Source organism: Eucyclogobius newberryi, unplaced genomic scaffold (assembly GCF_026437365.1).
Source record: "Eucyclogobius newberryi isolate DKJ021-1_F unplaced genomic scaffold, fEucNew1.0.hap1 SCAF_19, whole genome shotgun sequence".
NCBI classification, from domain to species: domain Eukaryota; kingdom Metazoa; phylum Chordata; class Actinopteri; order Gobiiformes; family Gobiidae; genus Eucyclogobius; species Eucyclogobius newberryi.
This window is the reverse complement of record NW_027315823.1, coordinates 3492154-3518276: the sequence shown is the minus strand read 5'-3', so window position 1 is coordinate 3518276 and position 26123 is coordinate 3492154. Positions and strand designations below refer to the sequence as shown.

Here is a 26123-nt window from a genome sequence, read left to right as displayed (position 1 = left end):
CGCAGCACGGAACCGAAACTAATGAAGATGTAAAGTTAAACTGCTAACACAACAGCTAAAAAAGGGCCAAAACAAGAAGTGCAAAGAGCAGGTCAGGATTTCAAAGACTCGAAGGCCAGACCTGGGGCCTCAGTGGGACTCCAGTTAGCCAGACTTACAGATAGAAAGACAAGCTTGGGATTTAGCGACTCGAGGAAGAACAGAACGGAGGACGAATGAAGCCTGCGTAAATTCAGCCTGGAAGACCTAACTCCACCCATCTACGTCCACTGCTACGCCAGGGCCACGACCTCGACCGGCGCACCCAGGTCGGGCGTCCGTCTGTCCGTCTGTGGGAGTCGGATCTCTCCTTCCCCGTGGAACTCCTCCAGGTTTCTACTTTTTCGCAACAAGGTTTTTTGTAGTTTTTCCTGGCCGAGAAGGAGGGTGTAAGGACAGAGGACTCTGGGACATCGCCCCTCGCACCTGCTCCCCAGCCTCAATCAACATACCCAAGTTACTCCTCCCCGTGGCACGGCGCACCTCCTCTGCACCTCCTCTCCTCCCAATCAGCGCACAGCCGGTCCGACATTAACCCTCACTCAGTTGGCTCGGTCGCTTCAGACCGTACTGCGACCCACCACCTCCCCTCCTCCTCCTCTGCATCCCTCCCCTCATCATCCTCTCTACCCTCTCACCATATCTACCACCAACAGTCTCCAGGCCCTGGGGCGAGACATCTAATACAAATAGATTATGGAGCGCTCATGATCGCAATGTCTTCCGCCGGGGTCTGAGCGCCAAATAACCCACGTAATAAAGCTGCTAAACGCTCCTTTCTGTGTTTGTCTGAGTCTCTCCAGGTGAAATGCTTTCGGCTCACCTTTGTTTGAAGTATTATACACATCCATAAATCTAGTATTCCATTGGCCTTTAAAGGACCCATTATACGTGTGCAGTATTTGTTTTGTTATCAGTTGTTGGTGGTATCTTAGAACTTAAAATAATGTAAGTGTTGAAAACTCCACCTCCTAAAGTCAAGATGGAGCTAAAACCAGCACAGGAGACCTCCAGATCTCGACCTTCAACAAAGGCACAAATGTAGGATATGTGAAGCCTTGTGTTTTTGTGAGGCTCAGAGAAGACGCAGAGAAGATTGTGTAATTAAAAGAAGAGAAGGGAACATACATAGTTACGAGCTAAAAATCCAGATTGAGCATATGTGTCCTTTAAAGCAGGACAACTAGGGATGGCGTTTAGACAGAGTCCCGCTGTGTTGTGTGGTGCATTGTGGGTCGTGTAGTACCCTGCTCTTGCGAGGCCTCAGAGATGTTGACGGCGAGCTGAGAGCTGAAGGAGTTGACTCCCATCATGCCGTGGGGCTGCGACCCGAGCGACGGCAGCTGGTTGTGTCCTCGAGGAACCGAGTAGAGCGCCTCAGTGAGGTCTGCGGCTCGCTTCAGGATCAGCTCCTGCCAATCACACAACACCAACACACGTCACATGGGCACGCATAAGAATACACTGGTCTGTGCAATATATTTATTTTGTCTTTTATTTGAACATGTGGAGTGGCATCATAATATGTGCCATGTAAAACACACGAGGGGATATTTTTGAACAATTACAATGGATATTTTTTCTTAGGAAATAAAGCTGTCACACAGGACTTTGAACTGATGCACGACCAAAGAAAAGTAGGATTATAAGCATAATTTCTTAAACTCGTATCAGAGTTTAAATACAAATAAATAAAGCAGAATTAAAGAGCTGCTTCTGTTTTTTGTCACACCACAGAGACACTTTGGATTATGGCATTCAGCTTATTATCTTTTTTAGATAATGCTGTCATTTCAATAAAAAATGTACTTATCTTTACACCAAATCATTTCACCGCAGGACATTTGAGTGTTTTTTGTTGAAAATTCAAAAACAAAACTTCACTAATCTCATGAATAGAGAACAAATATATAACTATTTAAAACCAAAATAGATGTGGTCCCCCACAAGTCTGTGTCGGCCCCGTGGAGGGTCCAGGCAGGGCCCCGCTTTCTGCTGGTGTGAGTTTCACTAAACTGAACTGAACTGAACTGAATGCACATGTGTCACAGTTGTCATGGTTTCCTCTGTGGTCTGCCGTGTACCTGGTTGTTGTGAGGCATCCCATAGAGCGCCTCCACCAGGTCAGCCGCCCTCTTCAGCAGCACCTCCTGAAACACACACACACACACACACACACACACTATTCATCACCAGGACGTTCACACACCAAGAACAAGTGGAGAAGCACCAAAACTCATCAATAATGAAAGTTTATACTCCGAGAACGCCACTGTAGAGATGTTGGGGCGTCAGATGAATCACTGCTGAATGTTTGACGGGACAAGGACCTCCGCTCACACGTGTCCTGTCTGGACCTGTCTGGACCTGTCTGGACCTGTCTGGACAAACCTTAGGTGTGTGTCGCAACAGAATGTCTGATGAAGTGCAAAGCCGCACACTGAGCCGTAAACAGCCCCAGTGTGTCTGCTCTGTGAGGATGTAAACCACTCTGTGACCTCTGACCCCAGGTGCAGTGCTGTACCTGTGCTCTTTATGGAAACACTGTTTTAAAACCCTGTTTGTGTGTTTTAAAACCCTGTTTGTGTGTTTTAAAACCCTGTTTGTGTGTTTTATAACCCTGTTTGTGTGTTTTATGGACTTTGAGTCTGAAAAGAAATGACCAACAATTATTTCTATTGCTACAGTTATTGACTGACGCTTCTGTTAAAGAACATTTACTAATGAAGTGTATTATTGATGAAAGAAATATTTGATTTAATAAGGCCTCTGTTTTTGTTATAAAAAATATTTTGTGTTTTAGAGTCAGTTTAGTCAAAAAACAACAATGATTATCACGTGTTCAATTGATTCTGTACAAGAGAAAACAGATCTGTTTAATTGGGTAAAAAGAAGTAGTAAAATGTTAAATATTCCCAAAGACAAAAAACAAAATGGTTTAATAAAGGCTTTGAATTTTCAAATAAATTGTGTTTACTTTTTCTTTTTACCAAAATAGACAGAACTTTTTTTCTCTTATTGTAATATATAACATTATTTGTTGCAGCTCTAAAAAGTAATATCCAAATACACTCTGATACACCCTTTTTATATATATATATATATATATATATATATATATATATATATATATATATATACATATACATAAATAATCTTTAATTATAGTTTTAAAACACAAATGACTGATCACTTTTACATTTAAATGAGTTGTATGTACAACTCATTGCCTTTGTATTATTGATAATATTAGTAGTATAGAAGCAGAAGTAAGTCCTCCATCTTGTGTGACACAAACAAAGGAAAAGACAAAGCGGCTGTTGAACAGAGAGAAGACAGAAGGTGTTTTGCAGACGTATAAATCACAGTGACACGTGTGAGATTACAGTCAGAGGATCCAGGCGCTAACACGGCTAACACGGCTAACACAGGTGCACAGTGCAGATGTGAGGAGGAGGAGGAGGAGGAGGAGGAAGAGGAGGAGGAGCAGTCCCAGAGGAGCAGACTGCGAGGACCTCTGCTGCCCTCCTCGGGGAATTACAACCACAAACACCAACTCTTCTTTTATTTACAGAGCATTCTGTTCTGTCCTGCAGGCTTCATTATTTTATTATATTCAAATAATATGGAATACTTAGGAAAGGAAAGATCAATTCTTAAATTCTTCTTGGTTTAGGGACAGCTTTAGTAGATCTGGTTTAGACTGATTCTTGGTTTTGCGTTTGCAGAATAAACTGTATCACAATCAAATCCAAATCACTATCCAACTATCAATTTGCAAAGGCTGAAATATATATATATAATACAAATATATCGAATTTCTCTTGCCACACATAGTTGAGTCTGCACTGCATCTGTAAATTTAACTGTAAATTGCGTGTACATATTAAGCCTATTTTTATTTCATCCTGTAGCAGATTTTTATTGTTTCTCTTTTTGACTTTTACATGTTGTTTTATCATTGTTCATTGTTTTATGTTGCACTGAATCACCAAAGCAACTTCCTGTGTTTGTTAATTCTGTTCATTGACAATGGCAATAGACCTTTTCTGATTCTAATGAAATAATTGCATTTAGTTTGATGCTTTTTCATTTTTACCTGGACAAATTGTTCACTGCCTCAAAGCCACGAAACATTTACAGATGCACCACTGAAAGCAAACATTTAAGTTATATGAATATTTAACTAAAATATATAGATTAACGGTAAAATATTGTATTGATTTTTTGGGCCGGCAGGCTGTATATGACAGGACAGAACAGAGAAGAGGATGAGACTTAATGTTTAATGTGCTTTAATGTTTGATCCATAAACGGTTCTGCTCCTCGTTAGCTCGTGGCCCTCAGCAGCTAAAGGTGGTGGGCCGTGGTGTGGGCCGTGGTGTGGGCCGTGGTGTGGGCCGTGGTGTGGGCCGTGGTGCGGGCCGTGGTCCGGGCGGGGTGCGGGGTGCGGGGTGCGGGGTGCGGGGCGTGGTCCGGGTGTTGGGTTTGGCTGCCGGTGCGTGTCTGTCTCCATCTGCTCCCAGCGCTAACATCTGGGCTGTGTTCTGCTGACTCCAACTCACTCAAACCGCCTCAGTTCTGCTCATTTAAACATTAGCGTGTGATAAAAGAGCTTTTAATTAAAGACGTTCACCTGACGAAGCAATCAACACCTGCCCTGCACCCCCCCACACACCTGTCAATCAAACAGACAGGTGCTCCAGCTGATGACAACACCGTTCACATGTATTTAAATCACTTTTACCTCTATGTTTGAGGATTAAAGGAGGAACGGGTTTATATAGGACACACACACACACAAACACACACAAACACACACACACACACACACACAAACACATACACACACAAACACACACACACACACACACAAACACATACACACACAAACACACACACACACACACACACAAACACAAACACACACATATATACACACAAACACACACACACACACACACACATACACACATATACATACACACACATACACACACATATACACACACACACACACACACACACACACACACACATACACACACAAACACTACATTAATACAATAACTCCTTTTTTGTAATTGCTGAAACAATTACTGCTGAATCTTAATAAATATCCTTTGGCATTCACTCTGTGTTCAGGCTAAAAAAGATTCAGCTGTATTATCTGCACAAAAATATATTATATATATACATATATATATATATATATGTATATATATATATATATATATATATATATATATATATATATATATATATATATATATATATATATATATATATATATATATATATATATATATATATATATATATAAATTAATATTTATTGTGGCCTTTTATCTCCACAAACCTAACTCGTATTTGGCCTGGAGGAGGTGCCTCTTTCTGCTTGTTTCCATGGAACTGTTGTCCCTCCGTCTATAATATTCTAGATTATGGCATAAACATATTTATCTCCAGTGTGGAAGTAAAGTTCCCATAGAATCATGCAGGTGACTCCCTCTCCAGAAGGTTCCACACTGTGATCCTCAGAGATCGTCCAAAACCCCCGAGATGTTTCATAGTTTATGATATTCTCAGGTCAATTCCTCCTGTGTGCATGTCCTGTAGGTGGCGCTGCACATGTCTTCAGTATTCCGTCCCTGTCCTAATGAAGACATTCCCCTGCCCTCTCTCCTCCGCTGCTCGCACAAGTCTCATTCATCTTGATTTGGCGTTGCGGCGGTGAACCACATTAGCCGCAGACATCTCCCGCCTTCTGCCGTTTACGCTGCCGTTTATCCGCCTGTCTCCTCGGCTAACGTCCGGGCCGCGGCTCATTCCCCAATCCCGTCCCCTCCGCCGTCCTGGTTAATATGGATTTATTCAAAGGGAAGCGGCTGTGGGAGCACGCGGTCGCCGTGTGGACAAATTGATTCGTTGTCGCTGTCACAGTCCACTTTGACTCCGCCCGCTCGCATTGACATCACTGTGAGAGTTTGATTCACTTTCGTACACACTTCCCGTCTCGTTTGCTTCATCAAGACCTTGTTTTTCTCTTTCCTGGAGAGAACACATGTCTTTGATGTGGTTTAGTCCCAGATGTGGTCAGGGCGACAGGACAGGCGCTTTCGGGTGTGAGCAGGTACAGGACAGGTGTGTGGTCACCTTATTCCGGCTGTTGCCCAGAGCGCCGCCATCAGACGTATTGTCTGTATTGTATTAGATATCACAGGACCAACGACCTCAATAGCAAATAAGTTCTACACGGATTAAAAAGTGCTTTAAGCCGTATAAGGATCTGACCCTGAGAAAGTCTGACTCTCTTTTGCCTCATGGAATGCAGGGAACAGCAAGAAAAGAATCATTCTCACGCTGACTTGATCTTGTGCCATAGTTCCACCGATGCTAACTTATATGTTGAGTGTGTGTGTGTATATGTCTAGTGTATGTTAGCAACAGCTAACCGCTAACATTCTCAACCGCCAATGCATTACAAGAGGTGTGTGTGTGTGTGTGTGTGTGTGTGGTGTGTGTGTATGGGACAGGTGTGTGTGTGTGTGTGTGTGTGTGTGTGTGTGCGTGTGTGTGTGTGTGTGGGACAGGTGTGTGTGTGTGTGTGTGTGCGTGTGTGTGTGTGTGTGGGACAGGTGTGTGGGACAAGTGTGTGTGTGTGTGTGTGTGTGTGTGCGTGTGTGTGCGTGTGTATGTGGGACAGGTGTGTGGGACAAGTGTGTGTGTGTGTGTATGGGACAGTTGTGTGTGTGTGTGTGTGTGTGTGTGTGCGTGTGTGTGTGTGGGACAGGTGTGTGTGTGTGTGTGTGTGTGTGTGTGCGTGTGTGTGTGTGTGTGGGACAGGTGTGTGGGACAAGTGTGTGTGTGTGTGTGTGTGTGTGTGTGTGTGTGTGTGTGTGTGTGTGTGTGTGTGCGTGTGTGTGTGTGTGTGGGACAGGTGTGTGGGACAAGTGTGTGTGTGTGTGTGTGTGTGTGTGTGCGTGTGTGTGCGTGTGTATGTGGGACAGGTGTGTGGGACAAGTGTGTGTGTGTGTGTATGGGACAGTTGTGTGTGTGTGTGTGTGTGTGTGTGTGGGACAGGTGTGTCTCCTCACCTTGGGTAACCTCTCGGGGTCCCCTGGGTGGCGGGGGATGACCTTCTGTAGCCTCTGAAAGCCGTAGTCGATGGTGGGTTCATTCAGAGCTGGACACAGAGACAAAGATGGTCATGGGTCAGATCAGTCCAAACCCACAGACAGCGGCTGCGTCCGAATGTCCTCCCTGGTCCCTGACCCCCCATTCACTACACAGTCCTGCACTATCTAGCAGACTCTATAGTGCACTCAATCGCGGCGCGACTCGCACACTGAGCTGCTACTTTCTACTTGCCGCAGGTCACGTGACTCTGTGAAAAATAACACACATTTTTAGACAAATAAGAGCAGACAAGTCATAGATCTCACATTCAACAACAAACGGACTGGATTATTCTACTTTTTGCCTGTGATGGCGACTCAGGCTAAGCTAAGTGGCTAACGCTAGCGATTGCGGCGCAACAGTTTAAACCGGCTAAAAGCGGCACGAGCCCTCAATAGTGGCCTCTGTGGGGGACAGTGTGGCCTTTTGGCATCGGCCGAGGGGAAGAGTTTGAGAAATGGGCAGAGAAAGAGAATGTCTATGATGTCTAAACATACACGGCTATATTTACTGAGCTATACAAATGCAAAATATTCTCCTATTGATCCTTAGAGCAGTGGTTCTCAAAGTGGCCCCTGAGGGATCCTGGGCCTTTAGTTAGTGGGTGATAACATTGATCATTATTGGCCCCTCCTCGTCCCTTCTGTGTCTGTGTCAGGAGCTGTTGACCTGCAGCAGGACAAAGACGGTCCGTTTGTCCACCTGGTGTCACGGCTCGCTTTACTATGTTTTCAGCATTTTTTGAAGTACTTTGTTTCTTCATGTTTTCTTCTGACCCTGTTTTTGGACCAAACCCACCTCAGCCTCTGGCCCAGCACCCAGCACCCAGCACCCAGCACCCAGCACCCAGCACCCAGCTCTCAGCACCCAGCACCCAGCACCCAGCACCCAGCTCCCAGCTCCCAGCTCCCAGCTCCCAGCTCCCAGCACCCAGCACCCAGCACCCAGCTCACAGCTCACAGCACCCAGTCTGGAGGTGTCTGGAGGTGTTCGGGGGTGTCTGGGGAGTCTGGAGGTGTTTGTAGGTGTCTGGAGGTGTCTGGAGGTCTCTGGAGGTGTTTGCGGGTGTCTGGAGGTGTCTGGAGGTGTTTGCGGGTGTCTGGAGGTGTCTGGAGGTGTTTGGAGGTGTCTGGAGGTGTCTGGAGGTGTCTGGAGGTGTTTGGAGATGTCTGGAGGTGTTTGTGGGTGTCTGGAGGAGTCTGGAGGTGTTTGGAGGAGTCTGGAGGAGTCTGGAGGTGTTTGGAGGTGTTTGGAGGAGTCTGGAGGTGTTTGGAGGTGTTTGGAGGTGTCTGGAGGTGTCTGGAGGTGTTTGTGGGTGTCTGGAGGTGTTTGGAGGTGTTTGGAGGAGTCTGGAGGAGTCTGGAGGTGTTTGGAGGTGTTTGGAGGAGTCTGGAGGAGTCTGGAGGTGTTTGTGGGTGTCTGGAGGTGTTTGGAGGTGTCTGGAGGTGTTTGGGGGTGTTTGGAAGTGTTTGTAGGTGTTTGGAGGTGTTTGGGGTGTCTGGAGGAGTCTGGAGGTGTTTGGAGGTGTTTGGAGGAGTCTGGAGGAGTCTGGAGGTGTTTGTGGGTGTCTGGAGGTGTTTGGAGGTGTCTGGAGGTGTTTGTAGGTGTCTGGAGGTGTTTGGAGGTGTTTGGAGGTGTTTGGAGGTGTCTGGAGGTGTTTGGAGGTGTTTAGAGGTGTTTGGAGGTGTTTGGAGGTGTCTGGAGGTGTTTAGAGGTGTTTAGAGGTGTTTGGAGGTGTTTGGAGGTGTCTGGAGGTGTTTAGAGGTGTTTGGAGGTGTTTGGAGGTGTCTGGAGGTGTTTAGAGGTGTTTAGAGGTGTTTGGAGGTGTTTGGAGGTGTCGTGTCTGGAGGTGTCTGGAGGTGTTTGGAGGTGTTTGGGGGTGTTTGGGGGTGTCTGGGGGTGTCTGGGGGTGTGTCGAGTCCTTCGATGCTTTGTCTTTGTTTGCACATTTCCACAGACTCTGGGCTGCATCCAGTTTCTAAACCTTTGTGGACTTGTTTCCTGTTTCCTTTTCAAAGAACACTCACCTCGTCTTTTCCTCATTCATCCTCCTTCTCTTCTTATCCTCACCCCTCCTCTGTCACCCTCCTCCACTCTACTCCTCACTCCTCCTCTCTCTCATTTTCTTATCCTCCTTTTCTGTCTCCTCCCCTCTTCTCCTCCCTTATTTTCCTTTCTCCTCACCTCTAACCTGCTCTCTCATCTCCCCTTCTCTTACTCTCTTTCTTATAATTATATCGCTCCCTCCCTTTTGTCTCCCTCTGCCTCAGCTCCTCACTTCTCCTTTCTCTCCTCTCTTATGTTCAATTTCTCTGTTTCTTGCCCTCTTCTCCTTTCTCTTCACCTCTACTCGCCTTTGTCTCCCCTTTATCCTCGCTTCACCCCCTCCTCAGCTCGCTCTCCTCTGCACCCCTCCTCTCTCTCTCTTTCCCTCTCTCATCTCTTCTTATATTCATTTCATTCATTCTTCTCCTTTCTCTTCCCCTCCAGTCTCTCTTTCCCTCCTTTCTCCCTCTCCTATAGTTCTTTTTCTCTGTCTGCTCTCTACTTTTTCTTTCCTATGGTTTCCACCCTCCTTTTCCCTCGCTCCTCCGTAATCTTCCTTTCACTCTCATTTCTTCACTTCTCCCTTCTCAACTCTTCCTCTTTTTTTGCTCTCTCTCCTTTATCACCTCTTCTTGGCCTCCTTTCCTCTCTCTCACACTCTCTCTCTTTCCATCAACTCCTCACTTCTCCACCTGCCTCCCCTCTTCTCTCTCTCTCTTCTCTTCACTTCGCTCTCCCCTCTTCTCCTCCCTTCCTCCCCTCTTCTCCTCACTTCTCTTTCTCCTCCTCTCTCTCCTCCTCACCTCTCCCATCCTCTCTCTCTCTCTCTACTCGTCACTTCTCTCTCCCCTCTTCTCCTCCCTTCTTCCCCTCTTCTCCTCACTTCTCTCTCTCTTCTCTTCACTTCTCTCTCCCCTCTCCTCCTCACTTCTCTCTCTCTTCTCCTCACCTCTCCCATCTTCTCTCTCTCTCTCTACTCGTCACTTCTCTCTCCCCTCTTCTCCTCCCTTCTTCCCCTCTCCTCCTCACTTCTCTCTCCTCCTACTCACCTCTCCCATCCTCTCTCTCTCTCTCTCTCTCTCTTCACTTCTCTCTCTCTCTTCGCCTCCCTTCCTCCCCTCTTCTCTTCACTTTTTTCTCCCCTCTTCTCTCTCTCCTCCTCACCTCTCTCTCCCTCTCTCCCACTCACTTCTCCCATCCTCCTCTCTCTCCCTCTCTCCCTGTCTAAAAACCCTGCCGTGTCTATAATCTCGCACATCTATCACTGTGTCTGTCCTCTGCTACTTTGGGGACAATTTTTCTTTTTGTCGGCGTCTTGGCGTGTCTCAAAAGGAAGAGTGACAATCGTGTTTGGTCTGAGGCTTTGTAGCGCGTCCTGGTGAATACCGGCTGAATACGGATCAGGCGGCGGCGCCAGAAGATGCGGCCGCTTCATTAGGAACATAATATTATTTGTTTGTGGCGTGCGGCGCGGAGAGGCGAGGAGACGTGGCGGCGGGCTAAATCCAATTTGTCCCGAGGCGAGGGAGAGGGGCCCCGAGCCACGCCCACCCCCGCCCTCCCCCGGGCGGCAGGGGTTGGCGGCATTATGGGTAACGGAGTTGTAATAATGAGCCGCGATATGGAAGGAGAGGATGGAGAGGTTTGACAATGGCGCCGCGACAAGGGCAAAAGACGAGAGGGAGAATGAGTGCGGAAGAGACGCAGAGCAGGGCGAAAAAGTGACCAAACATGACCTAAGGACAACTAAACTATGGCTAAAATAGGACTGAAGGAAGGGTTAAAACTGGACTAAAGGAAGACTAAAACAAGACCAAAACTGGACTACGTAAAGGACTAAAGCAGGACTAATGTAGGAATAAAGCTGGACCAAACCAGGACTAAAGCAGGACTAAAACAGGAGTAAACCAAGACTAAAGCAGGTCTAAAGCAGGTCTAAACCAGGACTAAAGCAGGACTAAAACAGGATTAAAACAGGACTAAACCAAGACTAAACCAGGACTAAAGCAGGTTTAAAGCAGGACTAAATCTTGACAAAAGCAGGTCTACACCAGGACTAAACCAGGACTAAGGCAGGTTTAAAACAGGACTAAAGCTGGACTAAAGTGGGACCAAAGCTGGACTGAAGCAGGACAATACATGTATCGTGATACTTTTAAACAAAGAAGCTCATTATAAATGTCAGAGTTCTTCACCCATGAACCTATGACTGCTGTCAATTTAAATAAGTTATTTTAACACAATATATTGTAATTTTCAACACAAACTATATTAGTAGAGTAAAGTTTAAGTTCACTTTTGGTCAACTTGATGCTTGATACTGTCCAAACCTTTTCACCATATTGAATACAGACGAAGTGAAGGGCCAGTAATAGAGTGTGCTGAGCAGAATGTTTGAATTTAAGGTTAGGATGAAGAGGATTTTCAAACTCACAGTAAAATGGAATACTTATGGTAACATGTGCCATTTAAGCAGGAAGCCTGAGTGCCAAAACCTGAGGGCCACATTTGGCCCCCGAGCCATAGTTTGGACACCCCTGTGTGAATCTAGTTTTGATACTGGTTTTAGTATCCATTAGTACATGTTTTTGATGATTTTCAATACTTTTCATGACCAAACTTGCAGCACAAAAATATAAATATTTTTTTCTCGCTAAACTGTCAGACCTCATTTTTTAGTCCTGAGCTCTTCCTCACACACTTCCTCTACCAGCTCTTCCTCACACACTTCCTCTACCAGCTCTTCCTCACACACTTCCTCTACCAGCTCTTCCTCACACACTTCCTCTACCAGCTCTTCCTCACACACTTCCTCTACCAGCTCTTCCTCACACACTTCCTCTACCAGCTCTTCCTCACACACTTCCTCCACCAGCTCTTCCTCACACACTTCCTCCACCAGCTCTTCCACACACACTTCCTCCACCAGCTCTTCCTCACACACTTCCTCCACCAGCTCTTCCTCACACACTTCCTCCACCAGCTCTTCCTCACACACTTCCTCTACCAGCTCTTCCTCACACACTTCCTCCACCAGCTCTTCCTCACACACTTCCTCCACCAGCTCTTCCTCACACACTTCCTCCACCAGCTCTTCCTCACACACTTCCTCCACCAGCTCTTCCACACACACTTCCTCCACCAGCTCTTCCTCACACACTTCCTCCACCAGCTCTTCCTCACACACTTCCTCCACCAGCTCTTCCTCACACACTTCCTCCACCAGCTCTTCCTCACACACTTCCTCCACCAGCTCTTCCTCACACACTTCCTCCACCAGCTCTTCCTCACACACTTCCTCCACCAGCTCTTCCACACACACTTCCTCCACCAGCTCTTCCTCACACACTTCCTCCACCAGCTCTTCCTCACACACTTCCTCCACCAGCTCTTCCTCACACACTTCCTCCACCAGCTCTTCCTCACACACTTCCTCCACCAGCTCTTCCTCACACACTTCCTCCACCAGCTCTTCCTCACACACTTCCTCCACCAGCTCTTCCTCACACACTTCCTCCACCAGCTCTTCCACACACACTTCCTCCACCAGCTCTTCCTCACACACTTCCTCCACCAGCTCTTCCTCACACACTTCCTCCACCAGCTCTTCCACACACACTTCCTCCACCAGCCCTTCCTCACACACTTCCTCCACCAGCTCTTCCTCACACACTTCCTCCACCAGCTCTTCCTCACACACTTCCTCCACCAGCTCTTCCTCACACACTTCCTCCACCAGCTCTTCCTCACACACTTCCTCCACCAGCTCTTCCTCACACACTTCCTCCACCAGCTCTTCCACACACACTTCCTCCACCAGCTCTTCCTCACACACTTCCTCCACCAGCTCTTCCTCACACACTTCCTCCACCAGCTCTTCCTCACACACTTCCTCCACCAGCTCTTCCTCACACACTTCCTCCACCAGCTCTTCCTCACACACTTCCTCCACCAGCTCTTCCTCACACACTTCCTCCACCAGCTCTTCCGCACACACTTCCTCCACCAGCTCTTCCACACACACTTCCTCCACCAGCACTTCCACACACACTTCCTCCACCAGCTCTTCCTCACACTTCCCCCTCCAGGAAACACGGCCCTTACCTGGGATTTACCTCTCTAACGTGAAGACAGACAAAGGTTATCTCTCCGGGGGGAAAACACGGGGCATAAGAGTCTGTTATTACGTTAACAACGCCTGGTCTTCAGATGTGAACGTAATCTCCAAACACTGCTCTCCTGATCTGGAATATCTTTTCAAACCATTCTACTCTCCACGTGAGTTTGCCTCATTCATTCTGGCCGCTGTTTAAATTCCACCGAGCCTGAACGTGCAGGAGGCACAGCGCGCTCGCAGACTTGGTTCTGAGTGTGGAGTGGACCTTCCTGGACTTTTTGTGTATTATCCTGGGCGATTTTAACAACGGGAATCTCACAAACTATCAAAGTACAGACAGTTTATTAAAGTCCCGACCAGAGAACAGAACACACTGAATCACTGCTACACAACAGTCAGCAACACCTTCCGCGCCGTGGCCCAAGTCGCACTGGGCTCATCAGACCACGTCACGGTTCACCTGATCCCCACGTACAGACAGAGGCTGAAGCTCTGCAAACCTGTAGTGAGGACTTCTAAGAGGTGGACCAACGAGGCTGTGGAGGAGCTACGTGCAGGAGCTACGTGCAGGAGCTACGCGCAGGAGCTACGTGCAGGAGCCACGTGCAGGAGCTACGCGTGTGTTTGGATGACGTCTGGAGTCATGAAGTCATTTGAGCGCCTGGTCCTTCCCCACCTCAAGTCCTTCACCTCCCCCCTGCTGGACCTCCTGCTGGACCTCCTGCAGTTCACCTACAGAGCCAACAGGTCTGTGGACGACGCCATCAACCTGGCACTCCACTTCATTCTGCAGCATCTGGACTCCCGGGAACCTATGCCAGGATCCTGTTTGTGACTTAAGCTCTGCATTAAAACACCATCCTCCTGCTCTGCTCCTGGACAAGCTCTCCCAGCTCAACGTGCCTGACTCCACCTGCAGGGGGAGCACTGACTCCACCTGCAGGGGGGGCACTGACTCCACCTGCAGGTGGAGCACTGACTTCCAGACGGATCGGAGGCAGTGCTGGGGAAGAATGTCTCAGACACTCGGACTATCAGCACAGTTGCTCCACAGGGCTGTGTACTTTCTCCTCTGCTCTTCTCCTTGAACACAAACTGCTGCACCTCCATGTCTTTCCCTCTGCCGTTGGACTCATGAAGACTTAACACCTGCCACTTCAACCAATACTATTCATGCACTGTTCACTTTCTGCACTATTTCCGACCATCTGTACATTTTTTGTGTAAATATCTGTGTACATTTTTATTGTGCTATTATTATTTGATTATTCATTGTTTGTTCAATGAGAATGGCAATAAATTAAACAAATTAAAAAGTCAAATGTCAACTAGAAAACAAATTTACATTTTTTAAAACTCTGTATATCAGACGGGTTCTTGGACGCTGAGTTTTTGCTCTGGTTTGAGACTCTGAATCGGAAAAGTTGATTCATTTATTTATGTTTCCATTTTAATTAATTACATTTTCAAGAAAAATATTTACTTTATCTTATAGTTTTAGTCGACCAAAATGTATGTTATGAGCTGAATGTGCACGTTCCGGCGTGTGAGTCGATCAAAACAAAATGCAATCAATGCAAAAGAAAATGAAATGTTCAAACAAATATTGAAATGATCCACATTTAAATTGTTGTTTAGGTACAAATTCCAGTCTAAAATGTGTTTCAGGGATATTTACCCTTCCTGTCAGTTTTAAACCAGTTTGCTCCACATACAATTCCCACGAGCCACGAGTCTTTTTCCTTATATCCACCATCCTTCACCTCATCTCTGTGTTATTTACCTCTTGCTCCTTGGAATCGTGGTTTTCTCCATATTGCTCTGATCTTGGCCTTTATTGTCTGTTCCTATATGCATTATGTACACTGATGTATTGTTCATGCTCGATTTATGCTTCGGGAGCGACATTTATGGGAATTTTTCACTCAAGTGGTCAAAAAGCAAAACAATCTGTGCCTAAAGCGGGCGTGTGTCAGGAGAGCGCCTCCACAAATTGGATGTTTGGATGGAAAGAGAAACGCAGACAAATAAAATATGCAGTTTTTTTATAAATGAGGAATGGGTTAAGGTTGTGGGTTATACTCCTGGTTTTCCTGTGTCACTGTGGCTTATCCAGTCCTCTGTCTGATTCTTAAAGCATGAATGAAATATGGATGAATATGGATGTTTAGGTATAAACTTAGAGCTGCAACTAACTGTCAACTGTCTGCGATTATGTTTCTGAAAATGGTTGTTTTCTATTGTAAATTGAGATTTGTATCTACATTTTTAACCACGTAAACATAAGAGAGAATATAGAGAATATAGAGAATATAGAGAATATAGAGAATATAGAGAATATAGAGAATATAGAGAATATAGAGAATATAGAGAATATAGAGAATATAGAGAATATAGAGAATATAGAGGGCCTGGGACTGGCCCTGATTCACGGTTTACCAAAGAGTGACTCTCCATGCTCAGGTCCTGGCTCTGGGTCAGAGCTCTGCAACTGACATGACCCAAACATATCTAATGTTTTCGTAACAAACTGAATCAAAATCATAACTGAATTATGCTTTTTAAATATAAATGATCATTTCAATAAAAGATCCTTCCAAGTTTTTGTGTGAGGAAGATGTGGCTAAAGCTAGCGTGCACAGGAACAGTTTTGCCTCATTTCTTTGACTTCTCTGCAAAGCCTCTACGCTTTTGAGAGTTTGAACCTCTCTTTATGTCATGCTTTGGCTTTGGATCATGTCAGACGCTAGCTTTGTGTTGCTAAGGCTCAACATATAAGTTAGCATCAGTGGAAATACAGCATTCAGCACAAAATCAAGACAGAGTGATTCTTTTGCTGTCTAGTTTTGACTTGAGTCTGCATTCTTTTGGCACGTGTTTTAGAGTTTGAATAGTCTGGATAACAGCTAAAAAGTATTAAAATAGTCAACAATTATTCGAATAGTTGATAAGTCACCATTATTCCGATTAATCATTGCAGCTCTAATAAAATCTTACATCTGTTTTCTCAAAATCCAGTCCCGTCTCATCTCTTGTTCCCTGGGTGTATTCTGTCAGGCCCCTCGTCTCTTTATCAGCGCCTCACATCTCTAAACCCATTTTTTGGTCTGTCGTATTATTCTTTATATTCACATCATTCAAACGGGGGAAAGGTCAGGGAGGGCTGCTGTTTTTGCAGATAAGGAAATGTCACAGATTTCAACTGGACACCGCGCTCTTTATTCACGTTTTGGTGGTGTTTTATGCGGATTTTATGCCATGTTTGGGGGCCTTTCTTTGCCATGTTAATGCACAGATGTGAACACAGCTTTTATCTGGAGTGAGGGGGACTTGGCTGGACACGGCAGATCACAGATAATTCACACAATGGGCAAGTTTAGACAACGCACTCGGTCAAAAAAAGAATACTTATAAAAGTCAGCAGCAGCATCAGCAGCAGCATCAGCAGCAGCAGCAGCAGAAGTAGCAGCAAAGGCAGAGAAGGTAGTAATTGTAGTAACTGGCACAACCTTTCATGTCTTCTCTGTCAGTTTAAATAAATAGATTATTTTAACATAGTAGCCTTGGAATGTGGTGGCATTTTTCTTCTCCAAAGATATGAGATTTGTTAGTTAAAAGACTTGAACACATAAGTAGCATATTTACCCGTGTAGACAAATCTCCCTGGTGCTCCTTTGCAGAACTGCTTGGACTTGTAGGACAGAGTGACCTCCACCACACCCGGGATGTGTCGAGGAGGAGTCTGCACCCGGATCGCATGAGGAGTGATCAGCTGCAGGAGAGAGAGACAGAGCTGAACCACGTCCGAACCAGGTCTGGACCAGGTCTGAAACAGGTCTGAACTAGGTCTGAACCAGGTCTGAAACAGGTCTGGACCAGGTCTGAAACAGGTCTGAAACAGGTCTGAAACAAGTCTGAACCAGGTCTGAAACAGGTCTGAACCAGGTCTGAACTAGATCTGAACTAAGTCTGAACCAGGTCTGAACCAGGTCTGAACCAGGTCTGAACCAGGTCTGAAACAGGTCTGAAACAGGTCTGAACCAGATCTGAAACAGGTCTGAACCAGGTCTGAACCAGGTCTGAACCAGGTCTGAAACAGGTCTGAAACAGGTCTGAACCAGATCTGAAACAGGTCTGAACCAGGTCTGAACCAGGTCTGAACCAGGTCTGAAACAGGTCTGAACCAGGTCTGAACCAGGTCTGAACCAGGGCTGAAACAGGCCTGAAACAGGTCTGAAACAGGTCTGAAACAGGTCTGAAACAGGTCTGAGACAAGTCTGAACCAGGTCTGAAACAGGTCTGAAACAAGTCTGAACCAGGTCTGAACCAGGTCTGAACCAGGGCTGAACCAGGTCTGAACCAGGGCTGAACCAGGTCTGAACCAGGTCTGAAACAGGCCTGAAACAGGTCTGAACCAGGGCTGAACCAGGTCTGAACCAGGGCTGAAACAGGCCTGAAACAGGTCTGAAACAGGTCTGAACTAGATCTGAACTAAAGTCTGAACCAGGTCTGAACCAGGTCTGAACCAGGTCTGAAACAGGTCTGAACCAGGTCTGAACCAGGTCTGAACCAGGTCTGAAACAGGTCTGAAACAGGTCTGAAACAGGTCTGAACCAGGTCTGAACCAGGTCTGAAACAGGTCTGAAACAGGTCTGAAACAGGTCTAAACCAGGTCTGAACCAGGTCTAAACCAGGTCTGAACCAGGTCTGAACCAGGTCTGAACCAGGTCTGAACCAGGTCTAAACCAGGTCTGAACCAGGTCTGAACCAGGTCTAAACCAGGTCTAAACTTGGGCTTTTAAAGGACAAACGTGATGAATTATTTGTATTGTTTTTTGCCTTTAAACATGCTCTTGAGTTCCTTTACTAGGGAATTTCACGGTCTAACCACGATTCATCAGACTAGTGTGAATGAAGCAAAATGAGGTGTGGTTCTGATGGAAACTAAACTAAATTTTGCATAATGCTATACTCTGGATTATTCTTGGCTACAATAATACATTGGGAGAGCAGGTGATGGCCCAGACAAGTTACATAGTGTACCTTTAAATATTGGGTTTATTTGTGGTCACTGCTGTCTTTTGTGTCAAAGGTGAATGTCCAGAAGTGTGTCTCACCTCGCTCCACACCAGCATGGTCCCAAACACCACCTGCAGCCCGTCGAAGAAGTTGTCCCCGATCAGGATGACTGTAGCGCCCCCTGTGGTCCATCCCTCGCTCGGACTGATGGCCTTAATGCACGGAGTGGCTGCTTCACACATAAACATAAGAATAATTATGAGAAACAAAACCCGGAGGGAACCAGGATTAAAACAGGATTAAACTAAACCAGAACTAAAGAAGGACTTAACCAATACTAATCCTGGTCAAACAGGACGTACACCAGTTTAAACCAGTGTAAGGTCAAACCGGAACCTAAACGAGGCCTATACAAGAACCAAACCAGGGTTAAAGAAGACCTATTATCATTTTGTCTGCTATATAGTTATAATCTATGACACCAGTGGATCATTATAAATATATATGTTAAATATGTGTGCCTATGCTAGTATGCTAGTTCTTGTTTAGCCTTAACATTATGGTAAACTCTGGCCTCTGAAAGTTGTGAAAAGTGCTTATAAAGTCATCGCTGTGAATAATTAAGATGCTCGGAATATGTGAAGGATTATCTTTGGACCGTTGCACGCGGTTTAAATACAATTCAATTAAATTTATTCTTGTAACGGCCAAAATCACAACCGTAGTTGCCTCAAAGGGCGACAGTGAAAGTTTAAAATGAAATAGGTCTGTTTTTCACGTTTTAAACAGTAAAAATCCCGTACAGTGTCTTTTAAAAAGTTTAAATTATTTGTTTAAACATGTATAAATCAATAAATAAATCACTGCAAAAAATACTTTGAGAGAACTAATGAGAAGGGAAACAGTTCTGACGTGGCTAAAAGCTCTTAAAAGTCTATTTAGCATAATATACCCCATTTAAAAATACTCAGGTGGTGCCTATGAGGTAATGCTGTTAACTGACTAATCAATGGACTTACAGTCAGGCGGACTACACTTTTTTGACAGTGAATCAGTTATTAACAGCTATTTTAATCATCTTCTACCACAAAAGAAAAAAACCACAAAAGACAAAAAATTTCAAGGTGAGACACAAGATTCTGATAAATTGTACAGAAGAATTTATCTCTAATTCTAAACCTGCTTTCTTCAGGGTTACATTTTTACACACATTTTTAGTAAGAGTAAGTTTATGCAAATGCCAAAATAAAATAAGAAACCTTGATTTTGTATCGAATGTGGTGAGAAAATGAAAAAAGAAATTGTATCAGTCTCTTTCCATATTTCTTTTAAAGGATTGTCTGGCCCATAGGTTTTATTAGACAGGACAACTGAGCGGGATGGGGGTGAGAGAGAAGGGAAGGACATGCAATAAACTGTTGGAGCCGGGATTCAAACTCACAACTCTGAAGCCGGCTGCACATGGAGCCTGGCACATGTGCTGCCACCTTAACCACTCAACCACCAGCGCCTCTTTCCATTTCCAAACATGTGCAATTTTGTATTTTTTTAATGTTTTTTTTTTTTTATTTATTTTTTATTTTTAATGTTCAATATTCAGCTCTTTGTTGATCTCAGTCCAGCAACAGGACAGTCCCAAACACAAAGAAATGGTGGTGGACCTCCTGACAACCACAGTACCTCCAAAAGGAGGTGTTTTCCTGTGAATATTGAGCACTTTGACCTGGTCTTATGTTATTAACAGAACTCTTTGGGATGTAAATATACAGCATTCTTTCAATCATTGTCCGTCAAAACAGACCTTCTCTTTCCTATTCATTTTTGATACATTTGGTAGGAGGGTTTTCCAGATTATTAATGCATTGATATCATTTAGATATTACTCCCCTTGAAAGTTATGATTTATATGCTTTAATAAAAAGTTTGTCATAGGATTCTTTTGTTTGGTTATAATAACTCCTTATTTTTCCAAAAGACCTGTTTCTCCAAGCCAAAAGATTCCCTCAACATATCAAAGCTTTGAATGTTCTTATTCAATCTGGTGAAAAACCCTTTATACCTTAAATCTCTGGTCGGATCTATTTGGAACAAAACTTTGATTGTAAGTCAACCAGTTTAAGATTTGAACATCTTTGTTTAGTTTGTATGTTTTGATGAGCTCCTTCCATGTTGTAAGAACAGATTTTACCCAGGGATTCTCCACCTCCTCCAAATGACTCAAGCGTCTGTCATCTGCCATTAAAGTCTGTACAGGAACACCCATCAGTCACTGAGGCCCAACACACCATGACCAGACCCTCCAACTGGCTCTTTTGTCCCATCCACTCAGGTTCTGGTGGCCCACCATAGGTTCTGGTGGCCCACCATATGTTCTGACACGTCTCCTCTCGCCACATCTCTTTCGAAATTGGTTGAAGCCGGCATCGCTCTCAGCCTTCATATCAACTCTCATTAAAGGAATAATAGAGGATTTTTCGGCAAGTTGAGAACTCAAGCAACTGTCCCTTTTTTTTAAATATGCATGTACAAACACACTCCCCACCCTCCTGTTGTTTCCAAGAGGCCGCCTCCCATCAAACCTGGTGAGGGAGCACTCAACAGCCCCTCTGCTACACGTGCGCTTGTTTATTAGCACGACGGATCGCATCATCTCTCGTCTTCGCAGATTTCCGTCTCTTCTGAGCTTAAACACAGTCTTTCTCTGTCGTCATTATGTACTGTAACTGAAGGAACTCGCTAAACACACAGCGGCATATCAACCAGGCATGTGTAGCCAGGGAAACGAGGCTGCAGGTGTGCAGTAGCACGCACGGAATGATCGACATGTGGGGGAACTACTCCACGAGGAAATGAGATTCAGACTGCGCACCAAAAATCCTCTGTTATTCCTTTAATGCTATAACATGAGGCCAGGCTAGAAGAAAACGCTGTTGTGTCCTTAGGCAAGACACTTCACCCACATTGCCTAGTAAAATGCTTTGAGTGCCTTGAATGTGGAAAAGCGCTATATAAATACATTGTATTAGTAGTAATAGTAAAAAAAATTGGCAATTTCATGTTTTTTCCAAATCATGCCGCCCTAATTCCTCTCTCTTTTCACAACAGTAACTTTTAATTTTCTAAATGTTCAAAGCTTTCTAAGATTCATCCCAGCCTCGCTCTCGGCCCGCGCTCACTCCACCCGAGCCTCCATTCACACAGTGGGCGGAGCTAGCCCGAATTGAGGAACTCCATTTTACATTCATCTTTTAGTTCTTATTATACATCCATGATAAAAAGCCTTATTTATAAGACATTCTTTTTTTTCTTGATCTAAAACTAGTGAAGTTTCAAATTAATATATCTAATAAATGCATTGTCTGATTTTAGACCTGGTTAAATCCTGCTTGAAAATAGTTTCAAGCGGTTCATATTATTGTCATATATTTTGCATTTTATTGCTTTCCAAACGGCCTGATCATTTGTTCCTACTTATGATTTGTATTTGTCCCATTTGAAAAGCCGTCCTTTGTCTAATATTTCACTTTTGATTTTGCCCACGCTCTGGAATCATCTGCATACACGTTTCTTTGTTCTGATCGGGCGCGTCCTTGCTCTGCTCACCGCTCAAACATCTGGAGACCGTCTCATCCCAGCCCTCATCAGCTTTGCCTTTGTACGGCATCCTGGAGGGGCCAAAAAGCGGCATTGTTCGCCCGTATGTGGGAGCCATAGATAAAAGCTGCCCCGCCTCCTGACACACCGCACTTCCTGTTTGGAGTTTGTTTGTTGGACTTTATAATGAGGGACAGATGGAGCCTTTATCTCCCGTTTGGCCCCGACAGGACACCATAGGCCCACAACCATATCCCATTATATTCACATCACTCGTTCAAATGTAATATTCATATTCACAGGAGGAAGATGGAGAGGAACTTTATTTTAAAAATGCATGTTGTGGCTGAATAAAAAGTAGCTCACACCTGGTGTTTGAAGCGAGACTAAACTAGGGCAGGAAATACTAATCAAGAACTAAATGAAAAAAATAAAATAAGAATAGATCCAGTCCAAACTAGAACTTCTTTAGGTTTAATGTCTGAACCAGGAGTATCCCAGTATCAAGCACTTGTGTCTTACCTTCTGAGGGGTCGAGGCGGCGGGCACGGCGGCCATGTTTGGAGTTGTTGTGGACAAACATATTGTCAGAGACGGAGAGGACATGTCCATCCACGTTCACTGTAGTGGACACCACCACCTGCAAACACAGCACACTGCTACCACAATACTGCTACTACTACTTCTACTACTTCTACTACTACTGCTACCACAATACTGCTACCACAGTAGGGCTACCACAGTACTGCTACCACAGTACCAGTACTGCTACCACAGCAGTACTGCTACCACTACTACTACTGCTACTACTGCTGCTACTACAGCTGCTACTACTTCTACTACTACTACTACTGCTACTACTAGTGCTGCTACTGCTACTACTACTTCTACTACTACTACTACTGCTACTACTAGTGCTACTACTACTGCTACTGCTGCTGCTGCTGCTGCTGCTGCTACTACTACTACTACTACTACTAGTACTACTACTGCTGCTACTACTACTGCTACTACTACTACTACTAGTACTACTACTGCTACTAATACTACTACTAGTACTACTACTGCTACTACTACTACTACTACAGCTGCTACTACTACTACTACTACTACCACAGTCTTCATGTATTTTGAAAGCCCGTTGTCCCATTCTTAATAAGTAGTATTCTGGTGTGACTCATAGTACTTCTGGGCCCATTCACTGTCCACATAGATATCGTGTACACACTATTCCTCTCAAGTTTGCCTCATTAAAACTCCAGAACACAGTGATTGGTGCAGATTTAAATGTCAAACATGAGCCAAATGTCAAGGTGAGTGAGGACTTTACCTGGGACATACCTGAGCTTGTGCTGCCGCTGAAATATAGACTTAAAAAACGTGTAACACTCAGAGAGCGTCAGTATATTTGTGTTTAGAGCATCAGCATTCTGACTGAGCAGTAATTCTGATCAAATGTGTTTCTTTGCTTTTTTCCCTCCGTTTTGTCTGTGGAGCTTTTGGAGATATTTTAAAAGTGTCAGGCTAAAAAAAAACAAATATTGAGCAGTTTTGAGCACATTTCATGACTCACAATTTACACTATTGTGATGTCATCTTCCTAAACCTCTAATAAATACGTAGAAGCGCCTCATGTCTCAGGGGTTGTACTGTGGTAGTAGTAAATGTAGTAGTAGCAGTAGTATTTGTTAGAAGTACCTGGAAGCGCCTCATGTCGCGGGGGGTAGTAGTAAATGTAGTAGTAGTAGTAGTATTTGTTAAAAGTACCTGGAAGCGCCTCATGTCGCGGGGGGGAGTAGTAAATGTAGTAGTAGTAGTAGTATTTGTTAAAAGTACCTGGAAGCGCCTCATGTCGCGGGGGGGAGTAGTAAATGTAGTAGTAGTAGTAGTATTTGTTAAAAGTACCTGGAAGCGCCTCATGTCGCGGGGGGGTAGTAGTAAATGTAGTAGTAGTAGTAGTATTTGTTAGAAGTACCTGGAAGCGCCTCATGTCGCGGGGGGGTAGTAGTAAATGTAGTAGTAGTAGTAGTAGTTGGAGACACATAAGTGATGGCACAGGTGCACTGTTTATGGAAATGATAAACTTTGAAAATGTCTCATGTTCTAATGTAAATGATTTGTTGAACTCTGTTACATCTAGTGTTTTGAATGTTCTGGACACCATCGCCCCTATAAAGGCTAAAATGGTTAAAAATAAGCAGAAGGCGCCGTGGAGAAATGATGATTCGGTCAGGGCACAGAAAAGGGAGTGCCGCAGGGCCGAACGGAAATGGCGCAAGTCAAAGCTCCAGGTTCAAAAAGAGATTTACAAAGAAAAGCTGAACATGTACAACTTAATCTTATGTAGAACTAGGGAAAGATATTTTTCTGAAATAATTGGAAGCTGCAGTAACAACTCGCGTGTCCTGTTTGCCACAGTAAACAGATTAACAAACCCTCCAGCTCAGCTGCCGTTAGAACTCATTTCCACATCCAAGTGTAATGAGTTTGCATTATTCTTTAATGACAAAGTTCAGGGCATTAAAAATGCTATAAATCCCACAATGCAAAAAATTACCCTAAAACCACCCAGACACTTAGAGCTAACTCACTTTGCACCAGTAACTGACAAAACTGTCCATGAGATCATCACCAGTCTGAGTTCATCTACATGCTGCCTTGATGTGTTACCCACCAGATTTCTAAAGTCTGTGCTGAACAGTTTGTTAGCACCATTCACTCACATAGTTAACATGTCGCTTCAATCTGGAACATTCCCAATGTCTTTGAAAACTGCGGTCATAAAGCCTCTCCTAAAGAAGAGCAGTCTTGATGCCGCAGTACTGAGTCATTACCGGCCCATCTCTAATCTGCCATTTTTGGGCAAAGTCCTTGAAAAGGTTGTTTACCAACAGCTCACAGATTTCCTCTTAATAAACAACTCATTTGATGTTTTTCAGTCAGGTTTTAGACCTCATCACAGCACTGAGACTGCTCTTGTCAAGGTGACAAATGACATCCGCCTGAACACTGACACGGGCAAAGCCTCAGTCTTAATTCTGTTAGATCTGAGTGCTGCTTTTGACACTGTCGATCATGGGATCCTCTTAGAGACTAGAGGACTGGGTGGGCATCACTGGCACTGCTCTAAACTGGTTAAGGTCCTATCTGGAAGACAGGAAGTACTTTGTTGAAATTGGTAGCTGTGTCTCAGACCACATGACCCTGACCTGTGGAGTGCCCCAAGGGTCAGTCCTGGGTCCCCTTCTGTTCAACCTCTACATGCTGCCGTTAGGTCAGTTGATACGCAGTGAAAATGTGTCCTATCACAATGATGCAGACGACACTCAGATCTATGTTTCACTATCGGCAGGTGACTATGGACCAGTAGATTCACTCTGTCACTGCATCCAACGGATCAGTTTGTGGATGCAAAACAACTTTCTCCAGCTGAACTCAGACAAGACTGAAATAATCGTTTTTGGCCCACAGAAACAAAGAGAAAGTGTTAGCGGTCACCTCCAGAGTCTCGCTCTAAAACCTACAAACCAAATTAGAAATCTGGGGGTAATAATGGACTCAGACTTGAACTTTAATAGCCATGTCAAATCAATAACATCAGCAGCTTTTTACCATCTAAAAAACATTGCCAAAATCAAAAATATAGTGTCAAAACCAGATTTAGAGAGACTTATCCATGCGTTTGTCTCCAGTAGATTAGACTGTAACGGCCGCTCACTGGTCTCTCCAAACGAGCTGTAAAACAGCTGCAGTACATCCAGAACGCTGCTGCTCGGGTCCTGACTAGAACCAGGAAGTATGATCACATTAGTCCTGTTCTCAGGTCTCTGCACTGGCTCCTGTGGCTCAGAGAATAGACTTTAAAGCAGCTCTGCTTGTGTACAAGTCTCTCCATGGCCTAGCACCAAAGTACATCTTGGATATGTTAGTGCCATATGAACCATCTCGGACTCTGAGGACCTCAGGGACCGGCCTCCTGCTGGTGCCCAGAGTCAGGAAAAAACATGGGGAATCTGCGTTTCAGTTTTATGCAGCTAAAATCTGGAACAGTCTTCCTGAAGATGTGAGACAGGCTTCAACTCTGACAATGTTCAAATCTAAGCTAAAAACAGTTTTGTTTAGCTGCGCAT

The 26123-nt window shown here is 44.7% G+C and overlaps 1 protein-coding gene across 1 annotated transcript in view; it reads right to left on the bottom strand.

The window, feature by feature from the left end:
• The window catches only part of LOC140365183 (transcription factor COE1-like), an 86537-nt gene that overhangs the window by 8924 nt on the left and 51490 nt on the right, over positions 1-26123 (bottom strand). Inside the window, exons 4-9 of the mRNA XM_072451453.1 lie at positions 22516-22633; positions 18498-18631; positions 17026-17152; positions 7136-7224; positions 2124-2189; positions 1286-1451 (exon numbers count right to left, since the gene is read on the bottom strand). Coding sequence (XP_072307554.1) covers positions 1286-1451; positions 2124-2189; positions 7136-7224; positions 17026-17152; positions 18498-18631; positions 22516-22633 — 700 coding nt within the window. The remainder of the gene's footprint in view (positions 1-1285; positions 1452-2123; positions 2190-7135; positions 7225-17025; positions 17153-18497; positions 18632-22515; positions 22634-26123) is intronic.